Source organism: Hirundo rustica, chromosome 5 (assembly GCF_015227805.2).
Source record: "Hirundo rustica isolate bHirRus1 chromosome 5, bHirRus1.pri.v3, whole genome shotgun sequence".
NCBI lineage: Eukaryota > Metazoa > Chordata > Aves > Passeriformes > Hirundinidae > Hirundo > Hirundo rustica.
In genome coordinates this window covers 23143020-23159176 of record NC_053454.1, presented here as the reverse complement: position 1 = coordinate 23159176, position 16157 = coordinate 23143020, and the positions used below count along the sequence as shown (strand labels likewise).

Genomic DNA, 16157 nt, shown 5'->3' with positions numbered 1-16157 from the left:
ACAGCACATTTCCCTGGCCTCTCCTGTTGCCTGTGGTGGTGCTGGCACCTGCTCCCGGGCTTTGTGACTGCTGGCAGTTGTGTCACCCACAGAAGGACACGTGATGTCACTAAATCTATGTAACACAAAACTGGAGGGGTGAATTAAGTCCAAACATAAACAACCTAACTTTTTACGAGCACGTGAGCTAAGTGGACACACCGTTACTGCCACAAGGACATTGGCTGTGTCTCTGTGTTTGTAAAAGCCTATTTGACCACACTAGGATCAACAGAGGAGAACGTGTCTGCCTAACTTCACAGGGCACTGCCCAGTGCTGGACTAACCCAGGACTAGTTGATATGTGGACTTTGGGCATTGCTTTCTTGCTGGGGCCCCAAGCTGCCTTTGCCCTGGGACAAGGGACATCACCACTTGGCCTTGTATTGTTGTTGATCAAGGTGTGGTATTCCTACTTAATAAAATACCTGCCTCAGTTAATCAGCCTGCTCACAGTATACTTTAGGTCAGCCACTGCCCACACAGTAAGTTTGCCATTTAATATTCTGGGATGTGGGAATAAAAGTGCCTTTAAGAAGAAGGTAATTAATGTTTAGGGCAAGAACTATTTACACCCTTCCTTCTGGCAGCAGAAGGGTTTCATAAGCAAGGTGAAGTGAAATTTGCATGGTTTCAGTGAAACATATATGGCTGAGAGTTCACCTGTGCAAGGAAGAGTCCTTGGAACAGAGATGCTGAACTGAGGGGCTCATAAACCTCATTCCTAGTAGGCTGGCAGATGCATCCATCCAACATGGTGTTTAACAATCAAGCAGGATTTACCTTCTTCTAAAAAGAAGCCAAATACTTCTTTCAGTCCTGATAATGAGTCATTTAAAACTTAGCTGTCTCCAAAACACAACATTTCTTGTTAAAAATATTTTTGTCTGTCTCTGTTTTTTGAATCTATGTTATCAAAATCAGGTGTACTTTCCTCTCAGAGTCTAGAAACCAAGCACTTATATTTCACAAGACACTCCATTTTAATGGAGATTAAATTTTTGCCTTTTCTAGCATTAATCTCACATATTGGATGTTGGAAATCAGCTTGGCTTTATTGAGGCCACTAGACTCATAGTACCAGCCCATAATTTTGTGTAGAGCTACAACATGTGGTAGCAAGTTTTCATGACCAGTTTACTGTTGACTTTAAAAAAATGCACAAGCAGGTTTGAACACTTTGGAAACTGCTATTCTCAAAAACTGTTTTCTTGAGAGGGATTGCGTTTCAGCCTGAAAATGGTTAGATTGTGTTGGTAGCCCATTTTGAAAGGCAGTAACAGCAGGAGAGAAGAGCTCTCAGACCAGACTGCCTGTGCATTTTCTCATCAAGCTACAGATGATCACTGATGGTAAACGTTCAGGTAAATGATACCTGAACGTAGTCAAGGTGTTGATTGTATAATGTGGCAATGAACAAGTTGTTAAGTCTGTATTTAGTAACAACAATTAGGGCTATATGGGCTCTGTAACTTCCTTAAGTAGTACCTATTTGTGAAACCCAGATCTATGTAGTTGCACAGGAAAAAAAAAAACCAAACCACATTTGATTATGGATCTTTATTCCAAATAAATTCCATAGGCATAAATGCGTTTTAGGTTACCAAGAAATTTTGAATTATGCACTATCACAAACGGTGTATGGCAATGTCTGCAGCAAGTGTCTGGCCAGCAGCACTTAGAGGCAGCTTCGTGTACAGCTTGCAATACGAGAAATCATCCTACTGGTGCAATGCAAAGTGCTGAAGTACATGCAGTCTCCTGCACGGCCATCGAATTACCAACTGGTTTCTGGGGGGTCAGTGGAGATTCTGTTTCATCTCCCTTCACTCCACAAACCCGGTGATCATCTGTAGCTTTCCAGACTATAGCCCCAGACACAGAGCTCTGCAGATTACAGAGATACAGAGATTTCTTTTGTAAATTGACCTAAAACAGGTGGTTTGAGTGGAATTGCTAATTTTTAAACTTTGCCAAACTTGGGGTGATAAGTACTTGACCTGTCAACAGGTGGCCCATGTAAAGGTGATAATTATTTCCCACCAAAGTGTTTGTATGACTAGCTTTGCTTTTATTCCAAGAAAAGTGAAGTTACACTTCTAGGAGCAAATTATTGAGTGAAAAAAATGAAGCTGTTTCACTCTGCCTTAATTTTCTTAATTATTTCACATAAATCCCAGGAAAAAAATTATAATGTCTGACTGTTAAAAGGTAATATTTGAATCTGAGAGAAACGTGTATCAGCAGCAGTTCAAGAAGCTATCCATGACAGACCTGGCTTCAAAGGAATTGTGTTTACTAAAGTATTGCCTGAGCATCAGCATCATTTATTACTGCCCTCTACTTTCTTTATTTTCTCCTCTGCTCCCTGTATTTTTAAATTAAAATGGCTCAGAAGCATCATCATGCAACACTTATGGCCCAAAAACACATGCAGGACCAGGTCCTACCACAGACCAAAGTTCAGAGGTCTGGTTTCCCAATCCCAAATGCTTTTAGGAGACAAACCAGGCTCAGTGGTGTTTGCCCCAGCTCATGCAGAGGCATCTCTGGGTATAGACCAGCACAATTCTGGGCAGTTCAGGAGCTTTACTGGAAAAATCTGAGGTGGTGAGGTAACTAGGATTTAAATGGATTTTGTGAACCATATGAATCAGAATTTGGTGCCTAAAATTTGTGCCGATATTTTTATGGACTTGGGCTTTCTGTACTAATGAAAGATCCTTGGTGGTAAAAAATGTAATCATTGTTTGGCCAGATCATTCAGATGAAGGATATATATTTGAGTCCTTATGGGACAGAAAGAAACCTGTGTCTCACTGAATAAGATAACTCTGTAGAATAAGTAAATCTCTCTGAGGCTTCATCCTTTAAAAGAAAATAACCGTGCCAAACCCATATATTGGGAGCATTTCTTATGGTGGTTTGCAGTGTCCTTCAAGGGTCAGGGTATTTTGACAGTTCTATCAACAAACTGGTGATGAATGAAAATCATGACAAATCAATCAGTGAAGGAGAGACTGATGGAGTTGTAAAACACAATGGGGAGGAGCCAGTTGTCAATATTCAATAGGTGGGATCTACTCAAAAGGCAGCTGGGACAGGGCTGAATGCAGTGTTGTGGCATTTAGAAGTAATAAACACAAGTTGTGCCTGCTACATTGGACATAACCAGAGCAAGTAGTGCTTCTATAAAGGACTTGAGGTTACAATTGAAAAAACCCACCCAACTCCATGTGACTTGCTAGTGAGAAGGTGTGAAGAAACAGGCTTTGGCAAGACAGAGACATGAGGAGAAGAAAGAGGGATGATCTTCATCCCTATATATAGCAAAGGTGAAAAAGGCTGAAGTTTTAGAGAACTGTCCTAAGAGCAACAAACAAGAATTTCAGGTGAAAAAAATGACAAATTGTGAGCTCAACATGCAAGTTTTATTCAAAAAACAGAGTTGTGTCTTGATTAAATAATTTAAATATCACTACAAGGCATAAGCAGAGGTCCTGAAAGACTCTTTAGTCTATCTAATCCTATCTGGAAGTAAAAGCCAGACAAATTCTCATGAGAAATACTACACACATGCTTATATGATGGAGTGGTTAGCAAACAAGCCATACAGAGACATGGCAGCGTCCTCAGCTCTCTGATTCTTCAAAGCCAAGGTCCTTGTGTAAGACACAATTTACTCAGATAAATGCACCTAATGTGCAAATAACACTAAAACATAATGGCCCATGTCATATACAATCACTTGTATTAAATTGTCTGATGGACCCTTGCAACTTTAAAAGTCAATGAACAAACTTCTCTCAGAGTCCCAAGGTGTCTTGCTGAATTGTTCTCAGAAAGAAAGCCCATTGTCTTGCAGCTTTGGTTATTAGCATGGTCACTTCCTGTATGTCTGCATTTCTTGCTCTCTGCCTGTGCTCAAGTGCAGGAGTTTTCTGAGATTTGCATTCCTCTTTCTGGCTTTCAGTGCTGTGCTGTCTGCTTGGTCTAAAGCAAGCTGCCTCTCATAAAGGAGTGATTCTCATCAGCTTTTGTCAATTCCTGCTGTAATAATGGAAGAGACAAACATGTCAGACATCATAACACAAGCAGTAGGCAACTCAGAAGCTTGTCAGATCACTCTTTGCACAAAAGAACAAGAATTGCCCCCCATCCCTGCTGCTGAAGTGTATTTATTATTTCCTACTTGACAGTTACAGCAGAGGTCTAGAGAAGCAAGGAGTTGGTATCACATGGAAACTGTCTGGTGCTTCTCATGCATTTGCCACCTTTCACCGTGGAATATGCCACCTGGTGCTTGTGCTGTTCAGGAGTAAATGGATTAACTGATGAGTGAGAGGGAGAAGAAGGCTCTGTAGGTGGGTACCTCTGGCTTCCTGTCAGTATCTGCTCTCTCCTAATTCTGTGTAATCTCCTTCCTAACATTTCAAAGAGATGACAAGGGTCTCAAAGGTCTTGAGATTTTGAGGTACTTGGTGGCATCAATTCATGTACCTTTGGTGTCCTGCGACAGCACCTCTTGATGCCTGGGAGGTGTGAGTAGGTGATCCTTGACCATTGCCTCAAAGAGGAGCTTTGCCTATGTCCAGGATACACTGTCCCTGCAGAATCACTCTTCAGGCTGTTGTGGCTAGTTCCTCTGTTCTTCTGCAGCCTTAGTCCCAGTTTGAAAAACAAACCTGCAGAACAACTATAGGAAAATGAAAGAGAGGTGGAATTCTGATGGTAGCTAATAGCTTGTAATGAGTGTCCTTCTTCTTCATTTGCCCAGGTTTTATCACGCTGTGAATGAGTTTGACATCATGACCGCTGAGGATTCCACTGCAAGGATGAGCAATGATTCCACGAATGTGGCCGCCACAAAAGTCCCTGAAGGTGTTGCTGGCGCACCCAACGAGGCAGCTCTGCTGGCCCTCATGGCCCGCACTGGATACAGTATGATCCAGGAGAACGGGCAACGCAAGTATGGGGGCCCTCCTCCGGGCTGGGAGGGCCTGCACCCCCCTCGTGGCTGCGAAGTCTTTGTGGGCAAAATCCCCCGCGATGTCTACGAAGATGAGCTCGTCCCCGTCTTCGAGTCTGTCGGCCGCATCTACGAAATGCGCTTGATGATGGACTTTGACGGGAAGAACCGTGGCTACGCTTTCGTGATGTACACACAGAAGCATGAGGCGAAGCGTGCTGTCAGGGAGCTGAACAACTATGAAATCCGCCCCGGCAGGCTGCTGGGCGTGTGCTGCAGTGTGGATAACTGCCGGCTCTTCATCGGAGGCATTCCCAAAATGAAGAAGAGAGAGGAGATCCTGGAAGAGATCGCCAAGGTGACAGAAGGCGTGCTGGATGTCATCGTGTATGCCAGTGCTGCAGACAAGATGAAGAACAGAGGCTTTGCCTTTGTGGAATATGAGAGCCATCGAGCAGCAGCCATGGCCAGGAGAAAACTCATGCCAGGAAGGATCCAGTTGTGGGGACATCAAATTGCTGTTGACTGGGCAGAACCGGAGATAGATGTGGATGAAGATGTCATGGAGACTGTCAAAATCCTGTATGTGAGGAATTTAATGATTGAGACCACGGAGGACACCATTAAAAAGGTGTTTGGTCAGTTTAACCCTGGCTGTGTAGAGAGAGTGAAAAAAATACGTGATTACGCCTTTGTGCACTTTACAACCAGGGAAGATGCCATTCATGCCATGAACAACCTTAATGGTGTTGAGCTAGAAGGCTCATGTCTGGAGGTTACTTTGGCCAAGCCGGTGGACAAAGAGCAATACACTCGCTACCAGAAAGCAGCAAAAGGAGGAGCTGCAGCAACCTCAGAAGTAACTCAGCAACCTAACTATGTTTACTCTTGTGATCCATACACACTAGCATACTATGGATATCCATATAATGCCTTGATTGGGCCCAACAGAGATTACTTTGTGAAAGGTTAGTAAGCATAATAAGGGGATGTGATGGGCAGGTTTGATCTTAGGCTGATGCGAGAGGTCTGCCTCAGCCAAAGGACACCTAGTGCCATGCAATTTTTTTCTTAATACTCTGTTACAGGCCTTTTTGTCATATTTCTGTTTGGTCTTACTTTAGTTTAGGGCTACACAAAGTGTATTTATCTATAAATAATTGCTAATGTACAAGATTCTATGAGAGAGATATCAAATGTATGGTTAAGAAGAGGTAAAAACCAAGCATGGGGTGGGGAACGGAGGGATCTGGGTTTTATGAGGGTCGTAGAAAGTCTGAGCAAGTCTAAGGAGTCCAGCTTCTGATGTCTCCTTTCAAAGAGCTGGATCCTATGACAGAGTGCTCTGGAGGTGTGGATATGGTGACATATCCAAAGGGAGGGAGGTAAGGAAAAGCCTTAGTTAGGAACTTTCTAGTACCTAACTAGTTCAATACCTTCCACATTAAAATGACAGTAATGCTGTCCTTCATAAAGTCATTTGAGAACTGCAAGCAGAAGGAATCACGTGAGTGAAAAATAATTATTTTATTATGTCTACCTTAAATTGTTATCAGTTACAGTCATTAAAAATTAACCAAAAATCACTTATTCATTAAAAAACCTAACAGCTATAACTGATATTATAATTACAATTGTCCTGTACTTACAGGAATTAGAGTTTCCTGAAATTTGATGCGTATTTCCATAAAAGAAGCAATTTAGCATATATACATTCTTAAAGCACCCACATAAACCAAGAAGTATTTTTAACCCTAGTTGTCCAAAAATTTCAGCTTCCTCTCAATTTCCAGATTTGTACTTGGAATGAACTATGACAGAGTTGAGTAACAAACAGTCTAAATATTCAATTAGACCATCATAAAGTACGTCAATACTGCAGTGTTCAAAGTACTGTCATAACACATGTGGAGTCATCTAGATGAATAAAGGCAATATTTTTGGAAATGGGTTATGTGTACTTAATAAAATAGCAGAGAAAACAATTAAACAACCTAAGTAAAAATATATGCAGTGGTAGGACTAAGTTGATTAAAGGGCAGGTATGATGTTATGCCATCTCAGCAGGGTCCCACTGCAGCCAGTTGAGAAGTTAGGTCTCCTCTGGAGATCAGCAGACAGCAGAAGCTGTTCCTAATGCACAGAAATCACCCTGAGGATCCCCTTGCTCTCTACTGACTGCATTGAACCTGTAACATTTGCCACAAGAGTTCCACTAATATAAATGAGCAATTATTATAAATGTTCACAAGCATCAAAAGCTAAAAAAGCATAGGCTTACTGGATGCTTCTTAGTCACTTCTGTTTTCCAAGGTGGGGTCACTAAGACTCAATCATTTTGACTTCAGTAGCCACATTTCTAAGCACAAGCCTCCAGATTTCAACCTGGGGTCACTCGTGCTCCCCACAGGGCTGTCACTCCCCATTATTCACCATCTTCCGTGTTGTTATCATAAGCAGGCAGCATACGAGGCAGAGGCCGAGGTGCAGCTGGCAACAGAGCTCCGGGTCCCAGGGGTTCCTACCTGGGGGGATACTCCGCCGGCCGTGGAATCTACAGCAGGTACCATGAAGGCAAAGGAAAACAGCAAGAAAAAGGCTATGAACTGGTTCCCAGCTTGGAGTTACCTGCAGTCAATCCAGTGGCCATTAAGCCCGGTGCAGGTTAGTATGTGTAAGGAGGGGAGGAAAGCAGGGGTGGTGGGCAGGATCTCACCCCAAGCCCTGTCTCAAGCATGTGAGGACCCCTTCAGGGCCAGTCCACGACTACAACTGTAGCAATGGGAACCGCCCCAGGGCTGGGGCTCAGTGCTCCCTTGTGCTGAGTGGCTCCCGGCCCTGGTCAGACTTTCTTCACACAAGGGGCACACCACGGGATAGGAGACACAAATATCTGGGAGCCCTTCAGGCCAAAGAAAAAAGGCCTAAAGCAATGCCCACTCCTCCTGTCTCCTTTTGCATTTGCTTAGAGGGGAGCAGACTTTCCTCTCCTTCTAGTCATGTACACCAGAACATGGTGACTAAGAGAAATATTCTTCTCTTTTAATGTCTTAAATGCTGATTTCATCCTGGCAGATTTCTATCCTAGAGTTCCAGCAAGGCTGGAGCCCTCCCCTTAGTCCATATTCCTCTAGTGGTATGAGGCTGAGAAAAGGATCTGAGGCTTTCCCATTGTAGGAAAGTCCCTGGATGAGGCAAGCTCCTCCATCTCCATCAGTGGCATGGGGAAGGAGCAAGGCAGGGAGTCCTCAGGGTCCATCTTTGCAGCAGTGCAGTGCCTATAGGAGTGCTCTCATCTCTGCTGGGCTCTGAGGGGACAGTCCAAGGGCTGGGACAGGGATTGCCCCCTTCTGCCGCTTTGTCAGCTGAGTACCTAGCCCTTGCCATTCCCAGGTGAACAAGAGGAAAGCTGAAGTTCTGCAGTTCCTCAAGTTACTGTTTGGAAAGATTTTTATTTGAAAAAGTAACCTGAGTTAGAAGGTCCTTGAAGGTGATAGGGACCAGCTCTCTTGCAGAAGTTCAGATGTTTTCTCTCCATTTCTGTTTCCAAGTAAACTGTGATGGTAGGATGTAAGCATTGCTTAATAATAGAGCTACTGTGGTTTCCTCAAACCAGTTTCATTTATGTCAGTGAAAATTGCAACTTACATCTAATGAAGTCTGTGAAGAGTTCTTCATAACAGCTGGATGAGACAATGTCAGAAGAAGTCTAGAGACAAAGAAAGGCTGAGAATTGGAGAATGATTAGACTTCCTGGGAAAACTACCCACTCACCACCAGAGAATATTACCACTATGTGTGTTTGCAAAGATACTTTAGGAATTCCAGGTATTACTAAAGGATGCTTGAAAAGTGAGCTTGGAAATGTATGCAGACTAGTGGTGTTTATATTTTATTCAGCTGCCAAGCAGAAGTTTGCATCTCAAGTCAAAATGTTTCTACACTTGAAGCATGTTGAGATTCAGGGGATTTTATCAGACCTTCCCCTGTCATATGGTTCCAGCACAGCTTCTGAACACAGAAGTACCTGGTCTGTTTTCCCCAGTCGGATTAGCTGATCTAACGAGAGGTACCACACACAAGATTTACCTCTGTTAAGAGGAGGGTGTGACTTTGAAAGCACATTACCAGAATAGAGGCGTGGAAATGTACTGACTGCAAAGTTTCCTGCCTGCTGTTTACATCAACCTTAAAGCTCATTTCTTTGCAAATAGCTGGAATACTCCTGTGAGGTCACCCCAATACCCTAGATGCCTGCTACCGTTTTTCTGAGAGAAGTTATTGCAGAATGCAGCATGTGAGCTCTTTGCCTTGGTGAGAAATGATCCAGAATACTTAAACCAGAGATAAAATTAGTTTGATCTGACCAGGTGGACCTGATGTAAAAAGAGTTGGAGGTCTCTGCTTGAGGAAACACTGGTGAAGGACACATCTCTGCTGAAAGATACCTGTTCAGCTTCCTTGTTGCAGTCTCCAGGATCAAAGCAAGAGTACTGCTTTCTGTCACCTCCTTCCACCAGGCATGATTGCACACTTTTACATTGCAAAGTTTCATTGCACGGAAAGAAACCTATGTATGTATTAGGCTTCATTTCTAGCTTGGTGCTGCATCCCCCATAAATGCCAATATCACTTCTTAGTCCATCATCATTATTTATCAACTACTTTGTTTCCCTTGTGAATAACCTTACTGCTAAAAAGCTCTCAAGCTGAATGCTGGAATACGCAGTATGAGGCAATGATGAAAATCATCGTGTAATCAAATGGAAGGCATCTTAAAGATCATCTAATCCAATTCCCCTGTCATGGGCAGAGATGTTTTTAACTAGATCAGGTTGCTCAAAGGCCCATCCAACCTGAACTTTTACACTTTCAATAATGAGGCACACAAAACTTCTCTGGACAACCAGTCCAGTGTCCCATCACCTTCATTATAGAGTATTCCTTTCTTATGCCCAACTCTTTTTCAGTTTAAAACTGTTACTCCTTGTCCTATTACTACAGGCCTTACCATAAAGTATTTCTTATAGCCCCCCTTAAAGTACTGAAAAGCTCCAGTAGAGGTCTTTATCCCAGAGGCATCTTTTCTTCAGGTTGAACAACCCCAGCTCTCTCAGTCTGACTTAACAGGTGCTCCATCTCATTTAACGTCCTCTGAACCTGCTCAAACAGATTCACATCCTTCTTATATTGGGTGCCCCAGAACTGGACACTGCACTCCAGGTGGAGTCTCACCTGAGCAGAATAGAGGAGCAGAATCACCTCTCTCAACCTGCTGGTCACACTGCTTTTGATACAGCCCAAAACACAGTTGGTTTTTCTGGGCTACAAGTGCACATTGCTAGGCCAGGGGCAATTATTGTGATTATTGGGAATGTTCAGCAAAGAATGTTTTTTCCGTAAGCAAGCCATGAAACTCCACTTTGGACCATGTACAAACTCACTATCCTGAACAATATTATACTGACCAGAGTGTTCTCCCTTTGTCTGAAAGACCATGGCTCTAATTATATCTTGTTGCCCAATTCTGGCATGAGGGAGAATTCCCTAAAAAGAAGTTGGTTTTTTTTAATGTCTTTAAGTAGATTGATCCCATAGCAGACAGATGGGATAAAACCTATTTAGCCAAGCTAGTCCTGGGAAATGCTAGTAAAAGACCTGATATTTCACAGGGTTGGCCAAAGGATGGCATGTAAATTAGACTGGCTGCTGCTTGTCACTTCTGCCGTACAAACCACAACTTTCTTGTCCTATGGCAGCTACATACTCCTTGATATCAACAGCAGGAGCAGGGACCTCACTGGGACATTACATACTCTTACCCCTTGTGCTCAGGCCACCCGCTCGGCCAGTGGGAAGGACAGCAGTGGTCTGAAGGGGTTATGTAAATCTGGGTCACAGCTCCCAGTCTCCAGGAGGACTCTGACCCTAGGACAGTCATGGCAGGAGCATGGGGGAAAGTGCTGGACCGAACGGCACTGAGTCTGTCGCAGTGCATCAGCTATGGTTCTCCCGTACATGGGGAGGGCAGAAGCGCCCCGGGTGCCCTGCCTGCACACAAGGCTACCTCCCCTGATAAGAGCAGCACAGGATCACTGCTGGAGAGCTGGCACAGCTGGGAGGGAGAGCTCTTTGACAAGGGGTCCTGGAAACTCTCTCCCAGTATATCTGATATGTCTGGTCTCTCCTAGTGGCCATCCCTGCCATTGGCGCCCAGTACTCCATGTTTCAGGCCGCACCGCCAGCCAAGATGATGGAAGATGGCAAAATCCACACTGTTGAGCACATCATCAACCCTATAGCTGTCCAGCAGGACCCAGCTAGTGCAGCAGCTGCTGCAGCAGCTGCAGCCGCAGCTGTAATACCAGCTGTATCAACACCTCCTCCCTTCCAGGTGAGTTCAGCGCAGAAATCCTGCTTCCCATACTTCCAGCTTCCCATACATCCTGCTATGCATACCCAGTGTAGGGGGAAAGCCTAGTTTCTTGCCTTGCTTCCATTCAGGACATGCCCTTGAGCACATCACGGTGCCCAAGGGCCCTGAAGTTCATCTGACCTGTCTTAGACATCTGCACAATGGACCGTTGCATTCCCCAATATGGGGGACTCAAACCGTGAGGGGGGAGCAGCCTCCCATGATATCATAACTCTCAATCAACAGGGCACGTGCTGCCTACCCTCCCCATTACCTCCTTCTCTTCTAGGGGGTTTGCCATTCAGGGCGTGGAAGCGGGATGTTACAACAAAGTACTTTTTTTGAGGTCTGAACCCTTTCCTTCCAGGGTCGCCCCATCACACCGGTGTACGCCATGGCTCCCAATGTGCAGCGGATCCCTGCCGCCGGGATTTACGGGACAAGTTACGTGCCATTTGCGGCGCCTGCTGCAGCCACAGCAACAATAGCCACGCTACAGAAGAACGCCGCCGCTGCCGCTGCTGCCTACGGAGGATACGCTGGCTACATCCCCCCGGCGTTCCCAGCCGCCACCATCCAGGTGCCCATCCACGACGTCTACCAGACGTACTGAAACTGTCGGCAGAGGAGGGCGGTGGAGAAACACACACACTGAAGGAACACTTTACTATTTATGAAGAAAGAACTGTCTGCGAAACAGTAAACATTTGGGCTTGGTAAAACAATGCAGAAAGTGAAGAATGTCATAGAAAAACGTGTTTGAAATATTTTCTATGCTTGAAGTTTTCACTAACTTTTTTAGGCTATTTTTAAAAATTTAACATGCCTGTATTCATACATTTCCAAAGGACCTCGGTGCATTCAGCCCACCACTGACGTGCATTTATATGCATTGTAGTGGGGATGCATAGGGTCTTTGTTTTTTTAGCAGTTATATTTTCAATATATTTGTGGTATGAAGGTTATTTTTTAGTAATTTCTGCACTCCAGAGATGTCTATTTTGTAGTGCCTTTAATAATATATCAGCTATATATTAAAAAGCACATCTGAGCAGCTAGGGAAAGTTTTAACAATATATTTTGAAGAGTATATTCAATATTTAAAGAATACATACCTTAGTTTTTTGTTTTGTTTTGTTTTTTTTAAGAGGAAAACAACAAGTATCTTATTTAAAATTTATACTGGAAAGTGCAATTTGAAAAATGTGCAAGACCTCTGCATTTTTGTGCTGGCATTAATACAGTCTGCTCATTCTCATTTGAAATCACAAGTAACTAATATTGCCTGTTTGGAAGAAAGAGACGAGAAAAAAAAGCCTCCTCACACATACCTCTTCACAGTGGGATTTGGAGGCTTGTTTTTAGCTGAAGAAAGGCTGCAAGTTTTCCTTAGCAACTGGATTTTCTATTTATTGAAACTACTTGTAGTTGGAGCACGTACAGAAACGAGTGGCTGATGTTTCACGCGAGGTGTCTTGACTTAGATCTTCATCCAGTATAAAGCCAAGGCTTTTTTTCAATGTTCTTCATTTTATTCTTTGAAGTATATGTTGTAGTGACTGAGAACGTATGCTGCTGCTGGCAAGAGTAGCCACAGTCTTGCCAAGAGGATGTGCAGCATTACTTACCCATTGCTCCATCGCGTTCCATGAGAAATTTCAAAGGTACTAGGGGTGGTAGTGATACTGGAATTAGTGAAACAGGACTAGCCTCCCTCCCAGCCTCCCTTCTACTCTTAATTCCTCTTCTCCACAACTGGAGTTGTACATGCACATCAGGGATGGGAGTGATTAGACCCAATGATTTTAAGACATAGAGCTTGTAAATATCTTTTAATATACATTTTAAAAGTCATTTTATGTTGCAAATTTACATGGTATGTGGTTTGCCACAAAACAAAAACCTTTTATTGCAATATTATAAAAAAGTTTGTTTTATTAAGAAGTAAATATGTTATTGCAGTGTTTTGTGGCCTGTTTAAAGGCTTTTATTTAGTAGTGCAGTGAATGTAAACTAGAGTAAAATGGTAAAAAATATCTTGCCCTTTGTATGAAGTGCATCAGCTCTGCAAACACAAGTCTGGTGACAATAGGTGAGAAGCAGGGAGTCAGTAAAAAATGTTTCTTTACATTTTGTGATATAAGTACATACCAAAGGAGTTTCACACTGGTCATATTTTGACAACCGAACCACGTCCAGACCGCATCGAGCTCAGTTAAGTGACCTTTTTAATACATTTCTTTTGCTTGCCTCAAAACTGAGCGGTTGTATTTTAGGTGCTCTTGCTCAGACTAGCTGAGCTCCCCTTGACCTTGTCGACCCATTAGCAAAAGCACTGTGAGATTACCCATTAGGTTGGACTCTGCCCCTCCACGCCCCTTCCCAGGAAACTTTTATTGTCTCTACCTGCACATCTGAAAGCACACCCAGACCTCAGGCTCAAGGTCCTGCCCTTGTGTAGGGAGAGAGAGGAGATTTGAGAAAGCCCCCAGCTGGAGTACAGCACTGCCTCCTCCAGTCCTCCAGTCTAAGGCCTTACACGGCTCAACACTAAACACCAGCGTGGGTCCTTGGGCCATGCACAGACGCCCCTGGGGCCAGGAAAAGGCAGTCCAGTGCTCTGGGCCTCTGCTGGCCCACTTCCAGCCCCACGCCATGGCTGACCCCCAGAAGAGGGAAGAAGGGTGATAGCTCCTTTCCCACTAACCCTCTCCCTGCCAACAGGACAAGGTACCTGCCACTCACAGGCATGGCAGGAAGAGAAAGGAGCCGATGAGGGAAAACGGTGAGGTGCCCCAGGCCAACAGCGGATACTGCCTGTGCCAGGGTAGTAGCAGGCAGTACCCAGGGCGGGAGGCAGGACCCAGGCATGCAGGCAGCCAGGTCATGGCTGAGCCTCCTGCCCATGCCTGTCTTGACACTTGCTTCTAAACCATTTCATGTACACTACTACTGAGGTAAGTCTAATAACTTGAAATGTGAACATCTTTAGGTTAAGAACAAACTATCTAAGAAAAAAAAGTATAAATTTAAAAAAAAAAAAAAAAACAGAAAACAAAAAAACAAAGCTAGTGTGCCTTATTCTCAAAAGAGCTGATATTTTAGATATTTTATTGTATCTCATTTCTCTGTATTGTCAGAAGCCTGTGAGTTTATTTAGTTCTTGCTCCATTTACGGTACATTTCTAGGATGTAGTGAATAAAGCATTCTTTAAAAACAGAGACTGTTACTTCATTGCAACATCCCACTCTACCAAGGCTGTGCTCCCCTCCAAGCCGGGAAGAGGGTGTTCAGGGCAGGAGGGGAGCAGGGCACTGCAGCCAGCGTCTCTGCAGGCTCCAGCAAGGAGGGAAGATGAACTGTCCCGCTGACTCATCTCACCACCTGCAGAAGACAGTGACCTTCCCCGCACACATATTGGGCACCTCTCCATTCTTCCAGCATCCTCTGAGCAACCTAAATCTCTCTTTGCATGTGGTGTGGAGTCAGTGCCTAGATGTGGATAGAGCAGGAGCTAACAACCCTCTGTGCTTTCCTTCCAACCTGTGCACAAATTCCTGTATTTCTGTTGTATGTCCTCACTGCCAGGCAGGAGCACTGGGAACTGGTTCATCCTTTTCATTTCAGCATGCTCCATGCTTCAACCACAAAAGATAAGCCACACCTCATTTGCAGTGCTCTAGATTCCCTGCCTGTTTCCTTGGTGTAAATACACCTGGAGCAAATTTGTTACAAATACCAAGTTTGTGGAGAAGAGCAGTCTGAGGGAGTAGTCCTGGCTAACCAGAGAGGTGCCAGTTGCTGGAAGATATCAAATCTGACAACTATGGAAACTATCAGGAGTGACCCACTTAGCTGGTGAGGGAAAGGCTATGAAAGTTGTCTAACTTTATCTTAGTAAAGCCTTTGATGATGTCTCTCACAATATTCTCCTGGAGAAACTGGCTTCCCATGACATGAAAGAGCATACCATTCACTGGGTAAAAAACTGTCTGAATGACCCAGAGTTACATCCATGGGTGCGGTTACATCCAGCTGACAGCCAGTCGAGAGCAGGGTTCTCTCGGGCTCAGTATTGGGGCCTGTCCTGTTAAATGTCTTTGTTGATGACCTGAACAAGGGGACTGAGTGCCCCTCAGTCAGTTCACAGATGACACCTAGTTGATCTGCTGGAGGGCAGGAAGGCTCTGCAGAAGGACCTGGACAGGGTGGATCAGTGGGCCAAGGCCAATCACATGGGGTTCCACATGGCAAAGTGCCAGGTCACAACAACCCCATGCAGTGCTAGAGGCTTGGGCAGAGTGGCTGGAAAACCGCCTGGTGGAAAAGGACCTGGGGGTGCTGGCTGTGTGCCCTGTGTGCCCAGGTGGCCAAGAAGGCCAATGGCATCCTGGCCTGTGTCAGCAATGGTGTGGCCAGCAGGAGCAGGGCAGTGACTGTCCCCCTGTACCTGGCACTGGTGAGGCTGCACCTCCAGTCCTGTATCCAGTTCTGGACCCCTCACCACAGGAAGGACATTGAGGGGCTGGAGCATGACCAGAGAAGGGCAACAGAGCTGGGGAAGGGTCTGGAGTACAAGGCTTGTGAGGGGCAGCTGAGGAAGCTGGGGGTGTTTAACCTGAAGAAAAGGAGACTCACAGGAGACCTGATCAATCTCTACGGCTGCCTGAAAGGAGATTGTAGCCAGGTGGGGGTTGGTCTCTCCTCCCAAGTAACAAGTGACAGTACAAGAG

General features: G+C 44.6%; 1 protein-coding gene across 4 annotated transcripts in view; it reads left to right on the top strand.

The window, feature by feature from the left end:
- Positions 1-14455, top strand: part of RBM47 (RNA binding motif protein 47) — a 77883-nt gene extending 63428 nt beyond the window's left edge. For 2 of the 4 annotated variants that reach the window (XM_058420654.1, XM_040064497.2), the window contains 4 exons: positions 4817-5976; positions 7466-7672; positions 11200-11402; positions 11791-14455. In XM_058420654.1, coding sequence (XP_058276637.1) covers positions 4817-5976; positions 7466-7672; positions 11200-11402; positions 11791-12036 — 1816 coding nt within the window. In that variant the 3' untranslated portion in view covers positions 12037-14455. Of the gene's footprint in view, positions 1-4276; positions 4404-4816; positions 5977-7465; positions 7673-11199; positions 11403-11790 lie in introns of those variants that run through there. The other 2 variants (XM_040064496.2, XM_058420655.1) reach the window with 2 other exon arrangements.
- Positions 14456-16157: the final 1702 nt, after the last annotated feature.